The 20,972-nt window shown below is 44.0% G+C and overlaps 1 protein-coding gene across 1 annotated transcript; it reads left to right on the top strand.

The window, feature by feature from the left end:
* The first annotated feature begins 2,249 nt into the window (after positions 1 to 2,249).
* thbs1b (thrombospondin 1b) lies at positions 2,250 to 19,685 on the top strand. The gene is made up of 23 exons (XM_084081732.1): positions 2,250 to 2,464; positions 2,646 to 2,730; positions 3,316 to 3,875; positions 4,469 to 4,544; positions 5,136 to 5,219; positions 5,576 to 5,685; positions 6,082 to 6,207; positions 7,278 to 7,374; positions 8,280 to 8,453; positions 8,608 to 8,784; positions 9,122 to 9,295; positions 9,438 to 9,565; positions 9,669 to 9,821; positions 10,297 to 10,515; positions 10,930 to 11,037; positions 12,202 to 12,361; positions 13,521 to 13,639; positions 15,037 to 15,271; positions 15,748 to 15,975; positions 16,474 to 16,745; positions 16,920 to 17,017; positions 17,158 to 17,297; positions 17,472 to 19,685. Exons 2-23 carry the CDS (start codon positions 2,667 to 2,669, stop codon positions 17,477 to 17,479), a joined length of 3,510 nt encoding a protein of 1,169 aa, XP_083937858.1. The 5' UTR covers positions 2,250 to 2,464; positions 2,646 to 2,666; the 3' UTR covers positions 17,480 to 19,685.
* The last annotated feature ends 1,287 nt before the right edge of the window (positions 19,686 to 20,972 follow it).

Genomic DNA, 20,972 nt, shown 5'->3' with positions numbered 1-20,972 from the left:
CTTTTTTCCTCTTTTTCGTTTTTTACCTGGAGGAGTGGAGGTCAATTAAAGATCATCATAAAAAGCCAAAGAGCCAGTGTTGTTGTTTAGCCACACACACACACACACACATCATTCAACCTTAAACCCATATTACATTGCTCTATGTTTTTGTGTCTCACACTTTTGTTATGTGAAGCACTTACTAAACTTATTTATTTACTTGCACTGTCTCAAAACCTGAGCCACATTGACTGTATATTTTAAACAATCCATCTAAGTTCCATCAGGGGTCCTGACCTGAGCCAGAGACCGACAGGCACCAGCATAGCCACCTAAACCCCAACCTCAAGTAGGACCCCTCCGGGATTTGCCAGACACCTCACTCACCTGTCAGTGAGTGCAAACCAGCAAATCACGGACTCTACAGCCCAGACCCCCTAGATGCAGTGTACGCCAATAGTGAACAACTGTCCTTAAAAGTCCTAAACACATCTGTCTTAGCCATTGACTTGATATATTACACTGCTCCGAGCAGCCAAGTGTCATGATGAAAGGCAAGAGGCTTGATTACTTGTCCGTCAAAGGGGGGTATCTCCATCTGATGTTTCTACCGTTGTCAGTCAAAACACTGTCTGTCTGTTTGGAGAATGCGTTAGGGGCAGAGGAGACAGAACACTTGCTTTCGAAGTAAGCCCCCCTCCCTTTCTTTTCATCCCCCTTTTTAATAACTCTCCTGGATTAAGATAAAGAGGGGGGTATTATGAGCCTGGCAGAAGAAGAGTAGTGGAGACACAGCGGGGACACTCTGTAAAAGACATCACTGACCATCGCGCTCCCCTACAAGATGACTTGATCCACAGACGCTGATGGAAAACCACATGGTTCCAGGTTATTGATAGTTGACCTGGATGGGTGGGTGCATGCGGTTCAAAAACCAAAACACCAAAAAAGATACAGCAGGAAAGAAACTGTATAGGCTAATAGCAGATACCCATACGGATGCATTGCAAGTGGATGTACAGTACTAACAAAATGACTAAATAAAGACAATCATGGCTTTTGTCACAAGGCATAATAGTATTTACGTTCCAAAATTCTACACTGATCTTTTGTAATTTTGTAATATTTCATTGGCCCTATACTTTCAATTCAAGGTTCAATAGGTTCAATTCAATTCCAAAAACAGAATAACCCTATGAAACCAGGAAATCATCTGTGACATTTTAGATTTTTGCGTTGGCTATTCAAAAATAGCAGATATGCAAGCTCACAGAACTGCGAGCATGTACATCTGCTATTTTTTACCATTTATGAAAAATATTGAAAGTGTGAGAACTACTGATTTAGAAGGCATTTGTCGAATCGGCCTCAGGTCTTAATTGGTTAATAAATTGAATAAGCATTTAATGTAATGGACATAGCCTACATAAAGCTATTTCCACAACAAGGCAGTCACATGTCTATCCATGGCAGAGCAGAGGAGAAGGTGTGCATGACAAATCCAGGTGTGCTCATTCAACAACACCTCGCACAGCCTCAGGCTCCACCAGTGAACTCACGTCGGCTCCTAGTGGACAAACCTAGTATAGCAACAGGCAACCAGAGCATCCTCATGGAGACAACTCTATTTCAGCCTGTCTGCTCCATCATCATGGGGGATATAATTTAAAGAAAAAAATCATCACCGTTTGACTTTAAATGAAACCATTCGAATCTAATATAGGCTATGTTATAGCAGGCCTATCTATACCACGTAAAAGCGTGCAATGTTTCGATGAATTGAATACACATGGACCCCAATGGAAACAAGCCATAGTGCTTTCTTGGGTTTTAATCCTTTTAGCATCCTATTGTCTAGAACTGTACTTTCTGTGCTTTTTTTGGGCAAACTAATAAAGTAATCAATCAATCGATATTGTGTGAATAATTAAGTGGATGTGGAATAGCATAAAAGTCAATAAAGGTTATGCCTATTAAAAGATCAGAGCAATGGAAAATGTACAATCATAACGCAAAAAAAAAGTGATGAAAGGCCCAGTGACCGGAAACGCCAGTCTAATAAATAAAGTATGAGTCCAGTAATGGAATTTGGTCCCTCATCCCATCGTGGAATGTGTTTTTTTCTCTGTTCTCTTCTCTTCTCCTACTCGCTGTGAGGTACGGGGCTATAGGCTCGTCCCTTTTTCTCCCCACGATGTGATTGGACGAGACGACTTCTTAGGAATTTCACGAAACTATTTAAATAGCACTTTGTCCCTTCGGCTTAAACTTCGCTTTTTAGCGGCCGATTAACAACACCAAGGACAACTTCCAATCAATAATATTATAAATAAAACCCCCTAGGATTTAACTGCACTGAAAATTTGGACCTTTTCATTGAAACATTGTTTTCTTTTTTCTTCTTTATTCTCGAGGACTATCATTGGATTTCTATATATTTGTGGATTTTATATATTTTTTGTCGGCTGCTTTCGTTAAACAGGTGGGTAAGCAATGATATATAGCCTAGTAGCCTATTATATACACTACAGATATGTGACTGTGACATCATTTATTTATTGAATCCTTCAAAATCCAGCCTAATTGATTCACAAGTGGATTTCTATTTTTTGACATTGACATCAAGTGAATAATTGACAACTGTTCATTTTCTGTCATCATAGGCACCGACATATTGTTCGATCATGAAATTGACAGGGATATTTTTGTTATTGATGCTTTGGACCTGCGAGAGCGCAAGAGTAGCAGGTGAGTTTAGTCATGCTATTTTAACGTAAGCTTTGATATAGGTTTAATTAATTATTTTTTAAAGATGATATTGTTGGATACAGGATAGGTGGGCACTAGGGACATCTGGGAACCTCGATGTAAAATTGGCTATTTTGTCCAAAATGTAAAGAAATATATATCGTCCCTGTTTTCATTGCCTCTATATATATTTATGGTCTTAAGTAATGTAAAGTAGCCTATACATGATGTGGACATGCACGGTGCATCATTATCAGACTTAAAGTTATCCTTCAACTTCTTGATATGCCCCAAAATGACTGGATACACAGGTTTTGTAGCAATTTGTAGCAAATGTAGAACTATTAGACCTCAATTGTCGAATGTTTAAGCATGGTCTAATCATGTATACTTTCCTTAAAAACATTTTTTTTTAAATAATTTTGGACAAAATAACCAATTTTAAAGGTGCCCAGATGACCCTAGTGCCCACTTGTTACCGTATTGGATATCAAAATAAATCACTGGTTTGAAAACGTTCATTGTTCAATCAATCAGTGCCATGCCAAACAAAAGGCTGACTGCTTTATCATCCGTGCTGCATAGAGAGCCGAGATGACAACAGCGTGTTCGACCTGTTCGAACGGGTGCAAGTCCCCAAGAAGAACCACGGGGTGACCCTGGTGAAGGGAGACGACCCCTACAGCCCCGCCTACAAGATCCTCAACCCGGACCTGATCCCCCCGGTCCCCGAGACAGCCTTCAGGGACCTGATCGACTCCATCCACGCCGAGAGGGGCTTCCTCCTCCTGCTCAACTTCAAGCAGTTCAAGCGGACCCGCGGCAGCCTGCTGACCGTGGAGAAGCGGGACGGCTCGGGTCCCGTCTTCGAGATCGTGTCCAACGGCAAGGCCAACACGCTGGACATCGTCTACTCCACGGAGAACAAGCAGCAGGTGGTGTCTATCGAGGACGCGGACCTGGCCACGGGCCACTGGAAGAACATCACGCTGTTCGTGCAGGAGGACCGGGCTCAGCTGTACGCCGGGTGCGAGGAGGTGAACACCGCGGAGCTGGACGTTCCCATCCAGAGCATCCTGACACTGGAGACACCGGGGAGCGCGCAGCTCCGCATCGGCAAGGGAGCCGTGAAGGACCGATTCATGGTGAGATGAGAACCAGTGGTGGTGGTGGGGAAAGTTACAAGTACTCACATTTTGGTAGAATTCAAAGTTTACTTGAGTAAAAGTACAAAAGTATTGGTAAAAAAAAGTAGTAGGCCACTCATTATGCAGAAAGATCGAGGGCTGAAGAGGTTAATGTATGTTTTGTAATAATAATCAAAATCTAGTCTCAGAGGGAGACTCAAAAATCTCCATAAAGTTTAGGCTTCATGGGGTGTGTAATTGATAGAAAATAAGTCCTTTTTGCGGTGAACTACTCCTTTAACACTATGGGATAGGGATGAGGATGACACTGATGGTTTTTCCTGAGTGCAGACCAATTAGGCGAATATGGATTGATTTATGACTTTGAAGTGTGATATTATTGCGTGAGAGAGAGATTCCTATGAAATGCCGTGCGCACAGACAGTAGATGTGTTCAGACGCCTCAGGCGCGCATACGCAGCAGCAGCAGCAGCGCAGCGCCCATAATGTGATGATTTATCGGCGGTTTCTGTGTTGGTGTTGTGTTGTAATTTTGGGAGGGTTCGGTATTGTGCAGCTCACACAGCTAAAGTCAGCACTGATGCTTGCAGGGGGTGCTGCAAAACGTGCGCTTTGTCTTTGGAACCACTCTGGACGCCATCCTGCGCAACAAAGGCTGCCAGAACTGTGAGTATAATCATGAGCAATAAACCTCTTTTGTATTTAAGCATCATTTATGCTTCCTTCTGCTTTGCCAAATCCCCTTAGTTAAGGAATGTGTACAGCCGCCTTATAGTGAAGTCCTCCCAAGGAAGTGTTTACCTCTCATTAACCACTTAAAGCCCATATGGGTAACTGGAGTCCCTCAGGGCTCAATATTAGTGTATTTTCTGTTTTTTGTTATTGTGGGGAAAGCTTTCGATGAAAATAGCAGGTCGACAAGCTCACAATGCCACGCAACGTGTCGCGTTGTGAGCTTGTCGATCTGCTATATTCAGCGAATGCTGGGGTTTAAGTGGTTAACTCAGTTTGCAAACATTTAGGTTGAGTATGTATTCAAAGTGCCATTCTCTGGGATGGAACACATTGCCTTAATCCCCTTCGTTGTGATTTAAGATAATGTGGGTGTGTGTAATACCCTACTACTACACCAGTAACAATTTTCCTGTCATGCGTAATGCACTTAAATTCCTTAAATGAACCTGGAGAGAGTTTGCTTGAGGCTCAATTTATGTGATACTACTTACATTATCTTTTTGTTGTTGTGGTCCTTTTCAGCAATACCGACTGATACCATCATCCTGGAGAATCTCAATGGCTCCTCAGCTATCAGGACAGAGTACACTGGCCATAAGACTAAAGGTAAACACTGCTGCTGAGGCTGTGCCATGTGCATTTACTCACATTGTATTGCTGTGTTCCTCCGCCAGTCTGGTTCTAATCTGGAGTTAAGACAACAGTAACATATAACTGACCAGAATAAGCCTAAAAGTAAAACTAAAATGACCACTAAAAATAAAATAGAACACAACAATAATAATTTACTTTTGAAGTTCACATGTAAATAAAAATAAACTGCCTATAAACCAAGCACAATCCACAAGCGCTGACTGTGTGTGTGTGTGTGTGTGTGTGTGTGTGTGTGTGTGTGTGTGTGTGTGTGTGTGTGTGTGTGTGTGTGTGTGTGTGTGTGTGTGCGTGTGTGCGTGTGTGTCCAGATCTGCAGATGGTGTGTGGCTTCTCCTGTGAGGACCTGGCCAGCATGTTCAAGGAGCTGAAGGGACTGGGTGTGGTGGTCAAAGAGCTGTCCAACGATCTCCGCAAACTGGTAAGACACTGTCTCTGTCTCTGTCTCTGTCTGTCTTGACACCTGTCCGTCCATCCATCTGTCCATATCTCTGTCTGTCTGTCTGTTTGTCCATCTGTCCATCTGTCCCTCTGTCCCTATGTCCCTCTGTCCCTCTGTCTGTCTGTCTGTCTGTCTGTCTGTCTGTCTGTCCATCCGTCCGTCCCTCTCTTTGTCTCTCTGTATGTCCGTCCATCTGTCTGTCTGTCTTTCTGTTTGTCCGTCCATCTCTCTGAATGTCTGTCTGACTGTCTGTGTGTGTTTTGTAAACACTGACGACACAGAGGGCCCTGTGATGTATTATGCAGATAGCATGCGTCCTTCATTCCATATTCATGTCTGTCTTCCTGTTTGTCCCCCCACCCCCCACCCCCCCAGACGGATGAGAACAAGCTGATAAAGAACCGCATCGGCATTCACAGCGGGGTCTGCATTCACAACGGCATTGTGCGCAAGAACAGGGACGAGTGGACCGTTGATGACTGTACTGAGTGTACTTGTCAGGTAATTCACATGCATGCACAATTGCACATGTTGCAGACCCTTTAATGCACGTGTGCAGTGTTCGCATTTTCATTGCCTCTACTTTTGATATCCCCTCTCTGGCCAATCATTTCTATCACTGTAGGGGATAAATTGAATCCTTGCATCCTTGGTCAGACTGAATTAAATACATGCATGTTCAAAATCAAAGAAATTCTACAAGCTTGTGAGCTATTTGTGTTGTTCACTGTTTGTCATACCACAGGCAGAGAATGCCCCCCTCTGTTTTTTTCCAAATCGAACCATGCATGTGTGCACACACATGCAGAAAAAGACAGACACATGCATTAAGTTGCAGACACTCACTCACCGCCCCCCAGCTCCTCCAGCCAGTAATTGCTTGTAGTGTGAATGTCTGGCAGCAAGCCAAAGAGGGTTATTGTCGTTTCGAGTGCTAAGTGATTGTCTCATTTCTAGTGTTGCCAAGAGGGACTTGACTAGTGCCACGGCAGGATTCTTGCAGGATTCTTGCCTATAATTAAGACTTGGCTCAGATAAGTGGCTAGGATAGAAGAGCTTAGGAGAAAAATACCTACGGTATAGGTGTAGTGTAAGGTCCATTTATGTTTTACATTTATTGACCTGATTTTCACAGGCAGGCGTTACCCGTTTGGCGCTCAGTGCCCAGTTTAGTTCCAAAGTGAAACTAACATCCATTATTAGGATGTTGGCCTTTTTCCCACCCTCCCCTGACCCAGTAGGCAGGTGGATGTCCGCAGGGGTCTCTGTTTGCAGCCAAAATTCCCCTTCTTAGTTTCCCTGGCACTGGAGACCGAGACAAACTCTGATAAAGAATGGAATCCTTAACGAGTTGGTTGCACGGACATGGATTAAGCCTGGTACAAAGTTTAAAATTGTCCACTAATTGGTTTACACAATAATCAAAGCTGTGTCGATGAAACGACATGCTGAAATGGAGACATCATCCACTCCACCTCCACTATGGAGTAAACCTGTAGCATTGCACTGGGTATATATCCATATGTTTGAGCATACGATCCACCTTGAACTTTATTTCTGTACTTCTGTAGAATTCTGCTACTGTGTGCCGCAAGATCTCCTGCCCCCTGATCCCCTGTGCCAACGCTACTGTGCCTGATGGAGAGTGTTGTCCTCGCTGTGGAACACGTAAGAACTGCACAGAAAGCATTTCTCTCCTCTGTTCTACCCTGTGAATCTATGTAGCCATATGCAACTTATAACTGCGGTTATGTAGGTTGCTACTATATTGCTACTGTATGAATAGACCATCTAATCCAGAATTGATATATACGTTTCTTAAACAGACGGGCCATTCAAATGCGGCTCTATTTACTCAAACCCATTTGTATGTTATTTGCCATATAAAACGAAAACCCACAGTTATTTCCCTAGATGTATAGTTTCTACCAAAGTGAAAACCATGTTGATTTTAGTGATGATTTAACTGCAATAACATCCCGGTAATATGTGTATGGAACATTGGCGCTTTGTGCCCTGAAACATCTTTGAATCTTCAAGTTGTAATGGCTGCAATTGGCCAAATTGGTTAAAGTGGGATGGAAAATTGGTCGGCTGTTTTTAGTGAAGACATCTTCCACGCAAGGAGAAGTGACATGTTCCACATACCTATGTGGGCTGGGCCGCGGTGGTTCCCAAAAAACTAAATAAACAGCGGGAGCCGCGTTCATCGCTACCTTGGTGCCTTGTTGAAGTCATTACATTGCCCCGGGGCCATGTTTGCAAAATGTGTTTCCTCTTTAGGAAAACGTAAGTCAGTGGGACATCCCTGTGTGTTCTGAGGACAGTGGCTCTCTCTATTTCTTCACTGGCTCTCTCAACACATTGGTCTCTGCCCTCCCTCTCAACAGTGAACCCTCTCTCTGTCCCAGAGACCCAGCTAAATACACACCATTAGCCCTCTGCTTTAAGAGCTTTTCCCTCCTCATTTAGGGCTTTCGGGGAGGAGGTGAGGGGGGGACTTTCATTCCCTTGCTGAAATAGCTCTTTTATTGTCTCTTTCTCTCTCTCTCCTCCCTCCTCCTCTCCCTTAGCGAGTGACTATGCAGAGGACGGCTGGTCCCCCTGGTCTGAATGGACCCATTGTTCCGTATCATGTGGGCGGGGCATCCAGCAGCGCGGGCGCTCCTGCGACCGCATCAACAACAACTGCGAGGGCACCTCTGTGCAGACCCGCGACTGCTACCTCCAGGAGTGCGACAAGCGTTGTGAGTACAAACACACGAACCCCGCTCACATCCACCAGTCACATAGTCCATGACAATCAACATGCCGAATTTGACCTCACTTTGCACTTGCCCTTCCAGTCTGTTCCCTCTGCCTTCTAATCTCTGACCTTTGACCTGTTTTTGTGACCTCCAGTCAAGCAAGACGGCAGCTGGAGCCACTGGTCGCCCTGGTCGTCCTGCTCTGTCACCTGCGGTGCCGGCGGCATCACCCGTATCCGCCTCTGTAACTCCCCCACCCCCCAGCTGGGAGGCAAAGACTGCGAGGGAGAGGGCCGGCAGACTGAGAAGTGCCAGAAATCTCCATGTCCCAGTAGGTTTAACTCAACTGATTTAACTCAGTGATAACCCAGTGATCCTCAATGTCTTTCATTTCAAGGAGTTTCAGGGCACAGTGTTATTTAAACTCTGAGAGTGAACAAATGGAGTGATCCATTTGTACACTCTTGGAGTTAGACCTGTAAGGGTCCATTTGGTTTCTAACTATCAATCATTTAGCTGGGAACCCCCTGGAACTCCCTTAAGGACCCCACGTCGAGAACCACTGATTTAACCTATTTACACTAGTTTATATTACTGGGTTTACCAGCCAGCTGCATTCACGTGTTCAGCATAACAAATGATCATGTCGTATTTTGTGTCTTCCTCAGTCAATGGCAACTGGGGACCGTGGGCACCGTGGGATAGCTGCACAGTCACCTGTGGAGGTGGGGTCCAGACACGTAAACGTCTGTGCAATGACCCTGGACCCAAATATGGTGGCAAAGAGTGTGTTGGTGATGCCAAGGACACCCAGGTCTGCAATAAGAAAACCTGTCCCATCGGTGAGTCACTGTAGTCTCACATAGCAATTTAAATGTCATTAAATGACATTTTGTGTCTTTCATGAGAGTCTTTAGTAGATCTCTATCTTTCCTGAGAGTCTTTGGTAGATCATATCACACTCATAAATATTCTTGTTTTCAGACGGGTGTCTGTCCAACCCCTGCTTTGCTGGAGCCAAGTGCACCAGCTTACCCGATGGCTCTTGGAAGTGTGGGAAGTGTCCGGCTGGCTATACCGGCAATGGCATCAAATGCAAGGACATTGATGAGGTGAGATTTCTTACACTTTCAAAACATTTGTTTATTTGTCTGTTAGGTCTTTATTTTTCACTTTGTGACATCTGCGATCTATGTTTTGTATACATAAAAACAGTGTAAAGAGGTCCCCGACGCTTGCTTCGAGTTCAATGGCGCTCACCGCTGTGAGAACACCAACCCTGGTTACAACTGCCTGCCCTGCCCGCCCCGCTACTCTGGACCCCAGCCGTTCGGCAAGGGAGTGGAGGAAGCTGCTGCTAAGAAACAGGCACGTACCGTTTTGTCTGTCTGTTTGTCTTTCTTTGTTTTCTTGTCTATGGAGCCGTCACTGTGCATCAATTAAGTTGATTAGTCTGATTAACCACTTAAACCCTGTATTATATATACTCTGTTGCACAATGGTGGCGAAAATAGCCGGTCTACAAGATCCCAGCGTGAAGCATCACAACGCGTAGCATCACAACATGTTGTGAACTTGTAGATATTTTCACTATTTCAAAAATAAGAATCGTTCAATAATCGTAATCAAGACAAAAGTTTTAAATAATCGTGATACTAATTTGAAGTCATATCGCCCAGGCCTAGTTTATTCAATGGTTGACAGATAGAAACCTGACACAGTGCCTGACACCTTTTGATCAATGGGCACTCCTCGGAGCCAAGAACAGAATGCTCTGGATCTGAACCCTCCGTGAACAATCGGTCAAACAACTCAACGTACCTCTCCTCCCCACGTCATCCAGGTGTGTACGCCCCGCAACCCTTGCCTGGACGGAAGCCACGACTGCAACAAGAACGCCCGCTGCAACTACCTGGGACACTTCGCTGACCCAATGTTCCGCTGCGAGTGCAAGCCTGGCTACGCCGGGAACGGACACATCTGTGGGGAGGACACCGATCTGGACGGATGGCCTAACGCTGACCTGGTGTGCGTGGAGAACGCCACCTACCACTGCAAGAAGGTAGGTACCAATAGTGCATTTACTCAAGTACGGTACTTCAGTACAATTCTGAGGTACTTTTACTTTACTTGAGTATTTCCATTACACTACATCTCAGAGGCAAATATTGCACTTTTTACTCCACTACAATTATTTGATAGTTGCAAGAAGGTAGATACTGTAGTTAGTGGCAGTGGTGTAAAGTAACTATGTAGTTAGTGGTATGGCGAGGTTTTCGCTCCAGAGCCTTTTAGGTCTGAGTTAAGTCTAGGAGAGTCAGACAGAGACAGACTTTGTTTTCTTTAAGGTTAAGCCAGCAGGCCAAAGCTGTCATTGAGGGTTAATGGTTAAATGCGCTTTACAGAATATAAATTATGTCCGTCATAATGTCTGACTGTGACGTTACATCTAACCTGGTGTTTTTCTCTACTCTAGGACAACTGCCCCAACCTCCCCAACTCAGGGCAGGAAGACTATGACAAGGACGGCATTGGAGACGCTTGTGATGATGACGATGACAACGATGGCATTCCTGATGACAGGGTAAGCAGCTATCAAATAGTCAAGTGATGATAAAGGTTTGGCTTAGTCATTGTGTGTGTGTGTGTGTGTGTGTGTGTGTGTGTGTGTGTGTGTGTGTGTGTGTGTGTGTGTGTGTGTGTGTGTGTGTGTGTGTGTGTGTGTGTGTAGCAGGTTTTCGTAGCGGGTAATAAGCCAGGAATTTCATTTTATAGAGTCATCATTCATGTCACATAAAAGTGTGTGTGTGGGGGGGGGGGGGGGGGGGGGGGATGGGTGATGCAGCAGCAGGAAGGTGAATGTTTCTCCCTTGCTCTGAGCCAAACCTCAAATTCCAGCACAGAGGTAAAACTCTGAAGGAGCCACAGTGTGTCCTGCTAATCCAACCGTTAGATTTGGGCCCTGGGGGCGTTGTGTGTGGGGGCATTGGGGGGACTAAAAATAAAGAAACCCTTTCATCGCCATTCTCCCCCTCCAAGCTGTAAAATAGAGCCACAGCGAGTGACGAGCACCGAATCAGAAAAATTTGCATCTGGTGTGATTCCAACCACACAAACCACTGCGTCCCTATTCTGGGGCGTACATTCGGCAAAAATAGCCAGTCTATGTATCAGAGTGCAGAGTTCAGTGTAAAAGTATAGAGCAGTGGTTTTCAACCCTTTTCATATCAAGGTCCATTATTTATTGTGCATTTGAGCCACGGACCACCGTTTGATGAGATTTAGACTCTCAGACCCCAAAAAACTAAAATATATTGTTATCGTTTGATTTGATTTTGTCCACAAGTCCATGCTGTATTGATGTTTGTACCATAGGAGAGATAACAGGCAAACGTTGATCAAAATAACAATTATTCTCTAATTGTGTAGACTGCAGAATAATTTAACTCTTGAGAGCGTAAAATGCATTTTACACCCTCAAGAGAAGATCTATAAGGGTCCATTTGGTTACCAACTCTCCATCATTTTGCTGGGGACCACCTGGAACCCCCTCAAGGACCACTGGTGGTCCCTTGACCACTGGTTGAGAACCACTGGTATAGAGGGTTTAAGATGTTAGGGGGCGGAAACCGTGAAAGTGGTTAGTTCTTTCTGGCTGAAAGTCAGCGATCTGCCTCGTTCCCTGTCACCGTCCAAAGAAAACGACTTAACCTTGCTGTCGTTCATCACCCTTGTCCCTCGAAAACAGGACAACTGCCCGTTCATCTACAACCCCAGGCAGTACGACTACGACCGCGACGATGTGGGCGACCGGTGCGACAACTGCCCCTACAACAGCAACCCCGATCAGACAGACACGGACAACAACGGAGAGGGAGATGCCTGCGCTGTGGACATTGATGGAGATGGTGAGGATGATGTCTCTGTCTGTTGGCAAGGTTGATTTGCTGGGGGAGGGGGGGGGACCTCTGCTTTTGATCATTTTTCTGGCCAGTGGGAATATGTTTTCTCCCTGCTTCTGATCAGACTGAATTAAATACATGCATTTCCATTTGGGAAATGTAGACTGTCTGATGTTTGCAAATTTTCTAAATCTGTGTCATCTCAAACCATCACAAATTGCTGCTTGATCGGTTATTTTGGGTCATACAAAGAATGTGTAGACTAGAGCTTAAGTGTTTTCTTTTTTACAAATCAAACCCTGTCTGTTGGAACCAGTGTTGTTATTAACGGTAACTAACGCCAAAAGAGTGAATGGGTTATCAAAAACTGAATAACTTCTTCAGTATGACCACTGACTCTCACATTATGTCAGATGAAGTACCTACTTTATCTACTTTACCTGGTTTTTAGATCAAATCAGACATGGAAAAGAATTGCTGCATATCATTCGATCTGACCCTGGAACTAAGATGAGTCAAACTAAAACTGAAATATATGAAAATCTAAGACAGAAATACAGTATGTTGGCAGTATGCGGCAGTGCCTTAGCAGGTTGGACGGCCGTCTGAGAATCAGAAGGTTCCCGGTTCGGCCCCCGGCTCCTCCTGGCTCCTTGTCAAAGTTTCCCTGAGCAAGGCACTGAACCCATGAGCAGGTGGTGCTTTGCATTGTTGCTTCTGTTGTCAGTGTGTGAATGGGTGAATGTAACATACTTTGTAAACCACACTGAAAACTCACAAAATAATAATGTAAAAATTAACCCATTCAATCCGGGAATGCATCCATGTCATTTTAGATGTCTTTGGGCTACTTAAAAAAGAAATCGTGAACATTATTTTGTTCGAATCTTTGAATATATATTTACGTATATATATATTTTGTAACTCAAATCTTTGCTTCTGGAAGGGTCCCTGGAACAAAATATTTTAAGATGGGGGGTCCGAGGCCAAATATATTTTTAGCACAACTGATATTATAGCAACATAAGTTTTTCAGAAACCAGTTAGGATTCAGAAGACATGTAGATGTGTTCCCAGATTGAATGTGTTAAAGCTATAATAACAGTGGGTGGGACCACTGAGTAACAGTGTCTGTTTTAACATAGATGATGTATTTATCCGTCAGGCATTCTGAATGAGAAGGACAACTGTCCTTATGTGTACAACGTTGACCAGAGGGACACGGACCTGGACGGTGTTGGAGACATGTGCGATAACTGCCCCCTGGAACATAATCCTGACCAGGTGTGTACACACACAGGCACGCACACACACACACACACACACACACTCCACCCTTCCCCGTTTCATTCCACTTCACCCACCGACTAAGATCTTTCTGCCTTTCTCTATAGCTCAGCATCCCTCTCTTTTTCAGCTGAAAGGGAGCCTTAAGCCCGATTCATGCGTCGCACAGCAAAAATCGTCGACCTGCAAGCTCACAACACGTCACATCTGCAACGCTTTGTGAGCGTGTAGGTCTGCTATTTTTGGCGCGCGACAGAGCATAAATTGAGCATTTCTGATGTGCAGCCGTCTAGGCTTTAGCACGCAACGTGGAAGGGGCGCAAATCCCGTGCAAAGCCCAAGGGCACATTAGTTCAATAAGGCATGCTAGGGGCGGGGGACCTTTTCAATGGCCCATTGACGTTAGTTGACGTTGCCAGAGTGCGAGAAGAGGCCCGTGGCTGGTTATTGACCATAATCAGACATTGTGGGGTGTGTGTGTGTGTGTGTGTGTGTGTGTGTGTGTGTGTGTGTGTGTGTGTGTGTGTGTGTGTGTGTGTCGCCCCCGAGTATGACGTAAGAGTAAAATATCCACCACGTGAATATGGTCAATTGCTGTGGAAAAGGCTGGCCCTGTGCTGTGTGCATGCTCCATCAGCAAACTATGGCCTGGCCCAGTCCACCTGTGCCACGGTACACTGAAGAGTAGGAATGCTGGAACAGTAGGCCTCTGTAAAAAGGGGGTGGGGGGTGTAGTTTCAACAAGTTGTTTCAAAGGGTTTTGTTCTTTGAAAAGTACACGTGTGAAATATTTTGTCCAAATGTTTTGGCCCTATTAAGACAATGCCCCTCGCAACACCCTCATTGATTCCCTCCATCACTTAACTCCAGCCTCATGTCAACGGGACGAGTGCGTAGTCCTGTATACCTGCAGTAAGGACGCTTCTAGTGCCAAGCAAATTGGTGTAGGAGGAACAGTGAGTCATGTGGTGGGACTTTTGATTGTCAGGAGATGAAGAACGGCGACATACTTCGGACAAACTGGCAGCTTTAGAAAGGAGAAAATAATTGGAAGGCCTAAGAACAAAATGAAAGCAGGAAGAGGAGAGGAGTTGGCAAGAAGGCATGTTGAACAGCACAGTGTTGTAATGAACCAAGTGCTGTGAAATGTATCTCTTGAATCCTAAGCATCCCTATTCAGGGGGCGAACAATTGCAGAAAATAGCAGATATACAAAAAAAGCATCTGTGACAAAATCTCAAGGGGAAAAAAAAAGGGTAGACAAATACAGAACCGACCGCCGATTGACTAAGCATTAGTTCACTAAGTATAGAGAGTTTAAGTGGTTAATCACCAATGCCAAAGTAACTCATTTGGTGGTGATGATGTTCGCTCCTCTACTCCCAACCTCTCAGGTGGATTCAGATGACGACCGCGTGGGAGATAAGTGTGACAGCAACCAGGACATCGACGAGGACGGCCACCAGAACAACCTGGACAACTGCCCCTACATCCCCAACGCCAACCAGGCTGACCACGACAAGGACGGCAAGGGAGATGCTTGTGACCACGACGACGATAACGACGGCATCCCCGATGACAAGGACAACTGCAGACTCGCCTTCAACCCTGACCAGCTGGACTCCGATGGTGAGTTGGAGCTTAGCTACTTATTTAATTTAGTACTTAAATTTCTACATACGCGTTTGTTGACCGAAGTCCCCCAGGGGTCTTTACTAGGCCCCCTCTTTTTTCCCTTGCAGAAAATATTAGATCTACAAGCTCACAACGCATCATGTTGTGTGATGCGTTGTAGATCTGATATTTTCGCAGAAGGTTTGCCCCAGAATAGGGACACTGCGGTTCATGCGGTTAAGCCGAAAATAACTGAATCAGTTATGGAAAATAACCGAATCAGTTGTTTTTAGTGAACACCTAAATAGAATTTAGTTTTAGACCTGAGCTGATTCAGTTTATCACCAGGCTTGGGTTATTAAGTATTATTTATATTAAGTATTTATGTTTAGTACTTGGATTGGAGTAAATTGCACACATCCTCCAACTCAGTACCAGGACAGAGAATATATTTAATCAATATACTGTATATTATGTGCTATATTTTACAGGTGATGGCCGTGGAGATGCTTGCAAAGATGACTTCGACCAAGACAACGTGCCAGACATCTACGATGTGTGTCCGGAGAACTATGACATCAGCGAGACGGACTTCCGCAAGTTCCAGATGGTACCGCTGGATCCCAAAGGCACTTCCCAAATCGACCCCAACTGGGTGGTTCGCCACCAGGGCAAAGAGCTGGTCCAGACTGTTAACTGTGACCCTGGCATCGCTGTCGGTAAGTAAGCCAGTGGATAAACTGAGCGATTGATTCTATAAACAATATGTCATACTTTGCATTATACAGTCAACATTCACTACTCAGATGATACTAGTGTATTACAAACTGATCACTCAAAACAAGTTGACTGACAAATCATGAACATAGCCAGACAGGGTGCAAAAATGTTAAGGGCATGTTTTTTGTGTGTTAAATAGCTTTACATTTCCATAGTAATCATTGGTATAAGTGATGAAACAAGCTGATAAAAGGGTTCTCTCTCCTGATTGGATACAATCGGTGACCCACCTAAAATGGATTTTCTGTTTATTAAAGAGCTGGAGAGACGGGAGACCCCAGTTACTGTAGCAATGATTACTATCAGAGTATATAGAGCTTTAACCTTTTAACAAAAAACTTAGTTTCAACCAAAAAAGTCTCTCAAACAGCACCTTTAATTTCTAAATTAGTGTGCCACAGCAACAGTGTCATTTTCTCACTGTTCTCTCTCGACAGGTTACGATGAGTTCAACGCAGTGGACTTCAGTGGCACCTTTTTCATCAATACTGAGCGGGACGACGATTACGCTGGCTTTGTGTTCGGCTACCAGTCCAGCTCCAGGTTCTATGTGGTCATGTGGAAGCAGATCACTCAGACCTACTGGTCCAACAAGCCCACCAAGGCACAGGGCTACTCTGGCTTGTCCATCAAGGTGGTAAACTCCACTACTGGCCCAGGAGAGCACCTCAGGAATGCTCTGTGGCACACAGGCAATACCCCAGGACAGGTAAGATATGGGACATGACGTCAGAGCATAGTCATATAAACTAAAGGAAGAAATATATATATTTTGTTTCCTAATTCACAGTGTAATAAAATGTTTTGTTTTTGTAATAGTGTAACTGTGTTGGATTCATAGTGAGTAAAATCAACGTTGTCCGGTCATGTGTCCCATCCTTAGGTGCGAACTCTCTGGCACGACCCTAAGAATGTTGGATGGAAAGACTTCACCGCCTACAGATGGCACCTAATCCACAGACCGAGAACAGGACATATTAGGTGAGCTAGAGCCTAGCTTTGGTCCCTTGTAGTGGTAGGAAAAAAGATTAGAAGAGATCAGAAAGATTACTTCACACTCATTATTCAAGTCGTTATGGGATTTATTGTAATTTAACATTTAATGTGCTTTACTTCTACAGAGTTGTGATGTACGAGGGTAAGAAGATCATGGCAGACACTGGTAGCATCTATGACAAGACGTACGCCGGTGGGCGACTAGGCCTTTTTGTCTTCTCACAAGAGATGGTATACTTCTCTGACCTCAAGTATGAATGCAGAGGTAAGGATTATAGGTTTATATTGATATTGTGCTACATTTATATTGTATAAGTTGGTGAACAAAAACAACATGCTAATTTTACCGGCCATTAAATAGTCAATAAAATGGCAATCAATAGAATAGATCATGATAAAAGAAAATATATTTTGACTAATACTACTTTTGTCCTCACAGATGCATAAATGCGCTGCACAGGAAGCTCTGAGGAATGCACCTTTCTGTATAAAGTATGAACTTGATGTATTCCGATGCAAAGTCCAGGGACCGATTTATCTCCGAAACTCTTTCTTCCGCGGGCACGCACGCACGCACACGGATGGAGCGAATGGGCACGTGTGGTCAGCCTCAGGGTAACTTGAAGCTGGTTGGAGTACAGCACCAACCGGCTGACTGCCAGTTGAGGATCAGAGAGCCCCCCCCACCTGCCACCCTTCTCCCTGACCCTGCCATCTACAGAGAGAAGGGGAAGCTAGGGAAACAAATAAACCTTGCCCTGTTGCTTTGCATGAGCAGGGAGACCCAACACCTCTCTGTCCCCAGCTCTCCTCACTCTGTCTCGTTCTCTGAAAGACCTCGTTCATCGCTGTGCGGGAGCAGCTCCCCATAGATGACTATGCACTTGCAAGCGCCTCCCTCTCTCTCTCTCTCTCTCCCCCTCTCTCTCTCTCTCTCACTCTCTCTCTCTCTCTCTCTGGATGGACGTCCCAAAGAAAAGACTGATGAAATGATTCCTTTCGCTTTACAAATCTACCAGGATGTAGATTACAGAATGACGCAGCACTGAGGCGTCGGAGGATGAAGAAAGCAATAAGACATTTGTTTCTTTTTTCTGTCACAGAACACTTTTTTCCCCTTTTTTCTATTTTAAGAATCCATTAGGAGTGAGCAAGAATTGGAGGGAACATTATGTTGTGTATGTTTGTGTGTATGTGTGTATGTGGAAGAATGGTCATAGATGTAACATGAAACCTGCTTGCTTTGACCCATCAGGGCAAGAATAGATAGAATAGAGAAGAGTTGGCGGAGACAGAATTATTAAAGTAACGTGGCAATTTGCTTGTAAGTGTTTTTGAAAACATACCGGGCTTCCAGTATCACTGGCTTTGTGGCAGATATTAGAATGATCTATGTTGGTTGACTGAACAGTATTCTCAGGGTGAGATGGAAATAACCATCTTAGCATATCAAACCAGTACAGAGAAAGAAAAACCATGGCGGTACCATGCAAATGTTAAACAAGACAAAGCCAGAGCCAGTTATATTGAGGCCTCTGAAACACTCCCCCCGACCAGTGTTGCCAGATTCTGTGAGAGAAACAAGCAACCAGGTTGCTTGGACAAAACAAGCTTGTAGATCTGCTATTTTCAAATAAACTCTTGGGGGGAAATTATAATAAGCAGACCTGGCAACACTGCCCCCGACTCAGACATCAAATAAGGGGCATCTCCCTCAGCGTATGAGGCTTTGAATTTGAAAATATGTAAATAAATGTAATTTATTAACTCTTGCCTACAATGTAGGCAGCAAAATGAATTTGAATTCTTAAAAAAAAAGCTGAGACTCCCCCAAAACCTCATGTTGAACAGTGACCCAAATTCAGGTACAGTCAGCCATAATGGTGTCGTAAATAAGAAGCACGCTCTGGACAATGTCTATCATATCCTTCTCTATAAAGCAAATTAGGTATTAGGTGATTCCTAAGGTAGGTCTACTTAGTATAATACGTATGTGACCTGTGTGCCTTTTCTTCAGAGAGAGATGAAAAACAAAGGATACTTATGATGTACAAATATTACCTCATTGCTGTTATATAATTTGATCAAACAAAAAAACAACCTAAGTACTTTTTTCATTAGCTTTCAAAATGATTGACATCTTACTGCTACTGTAACATGAGCTGTAAATAGTATTATGTTTCTTTTAAAATCCCAGACCCCCACTTCCTCCTCCATGACCCACCCCAGTGGAAAATACAGTACAATGGGAGAGTTTTTTTTATATATATATAAATGATTTGTGCTCTATTATGTATGTCCAATGCTCTTTTTAGCAGATAAATTATTGTTCTGTTTTGTCCTAGCTGTTTGTGAGAGGTTGATTTGTGTGTATGAGTGTGTAGATAAATGCTATTTAAATAATTTATCGGGATCCGTCACCAAATTAAGGGGGCGTGTCCATCTGTATAAACGGTTTGCACACTGACGTGAGGATGTTCTGTATCGTTTTTACTTTTTTGTTATTGTGTACCATTGTCACCATTATTTTTGTACAATTAGTGTTGCTTGTTTGTAAACATTTTTACTTAGTTGTACAATGCAAAATGCTGTTTCTATCCATAGCGATTATTTTGTTACGTACTTCCAGAACAATAAATAGTTGTTAAAAGTCTATGCTTGTGTACATTTTTCATCTTCAAATTGATAAGATTGTTATTATTTGTAACTGACTAGTAAGTCATAATTTTATCCATCCATGTTGTCAAGGGACTTTTTTTCCGATAGGAAAACTTGGCAATGAAACTAACCATCAAGACGACAGTATCATATTGATTAGCTACAGCTGTGCTGATGCAAGCATGTCTTGCATTAAATTCCTCACTGGTAGCTGTCTCACACCACTCTTCTTCCAGCCAGGAATCTGCAAGAGCCTGTTACATGTGCAGAAGTATGAATGTACACTAAGTTAACTACTTTCAACCTGGTGTTCCTATTTTCGATGTGCAAAACTTTCGACATTTCAGAACTTTAAAAAAAAACGCCAAAAAATGGCGATCTACAAGCTCAGAACACGGCACGATGCGATGCGTTGTGAGCTTGCAGATCCGCAATTTTCGCTGCATGAAATAGGGCATACGTGGTTGAAATGTGGCTGACAGGTTAGAGATACAAATGAGGGAAATGCATACAGGCCTTTACCACTACTAAAGGCACACATGGCCTGTGATGTGGGCCACGTGAGGAATGTGGCACCGCGCTCTCTTCCTCAGCTTGATGTTTCCGTACTCACTGTGATCCTGGGCAGACCTTTGAGTGCTCGGGTTAAAGAACACAGAGAGCAAATAGTAGGCAGACACAAAGCTTGACATTGACAGGCAGGCTTTGGGCCGTGTACGGGAGTGAAGTAATTCAGTTGTCAAGACCGGTATTCTTAGACGAGCCCTTAATCATACACCTACAGCTACTGCATGGTGATGCCCAGATAAAGAATATGTAGTGACATTTCAGTCAAAATACTGTATCTTAACCACTTAAGCCCTATTTTATACTTCATCGTATGATGGAAATAGCAAAAAAATCGCTGAAATAGCCAATTTACAAGTTCACAGCGTGCCGCAATACATTATGAGCTTGTACAGTAGATTGGTAAATGGTGCATTTATGTAGCAGTTTTTATCCAACGCGCTTTACAATGATTGTGCATTACATTTCACCCATTCACACACACATTCACACACCGATGGCAGAGGAAACCATGCAAGGCACAAACCTGCTCATCGGGAGCAGTTAGGGGTTCAGTGTCTTGCTTAAGGACACTTCGACACTAACTCTGGGGGAGCCCGGGATCGAACCGGGAACCTTGCGGTTGCCATCCGGCCACTCTACCGGCCACTCTACCCCTGAGCCACTGCCGCCCATATTGACTATTTTGGACAACTTTAATACATTTTCCACAATT

The sequence above is a fragment of the Gymnoscopelus microlampas genome, assembly GCF_963454915.1.
Source record: "Gymnoscopelus microlampas genome assembly, chromosome: 16".
Classification (NCBI taxonomy): domain Eukaryota; kingdom Metazoa; phylum Chordata; class Actinopteri; order Myctophiformes; family Myctophidae; genus Gymnoscopelus; species Gymnoscopelus microlampas.
The sequence above is the reverse complement of the archived record's forward strand: the minus strand, read 5'-3'. Positions and strand labels throughout refer to the sequence as shown.

Bases quoted from the DNA above. Each gene is read 5' to 3' on its own strand.
- thbs1b (XM_084081732.1), top strand. From the start codon at position 2,667: ATGAAATTGACAGGGATATTTTTGTTATTGATGCTTTGGACCTGCGAG. The intron at 8,785-9,121 runs GTAGGTTTAACT...TGTCTTCCTCAG, and splicing joins CCAGAAATCTCCATGTCCCA to TCAATGGCAACTGGGGACCG. The intron at 12,362-13,520 runs GTGAGGATGATG...TTTATCCGTCAG, and splicing joins TGTGGACATTGATGGAGATG to GCATTCTGAATGAGAAGGAC.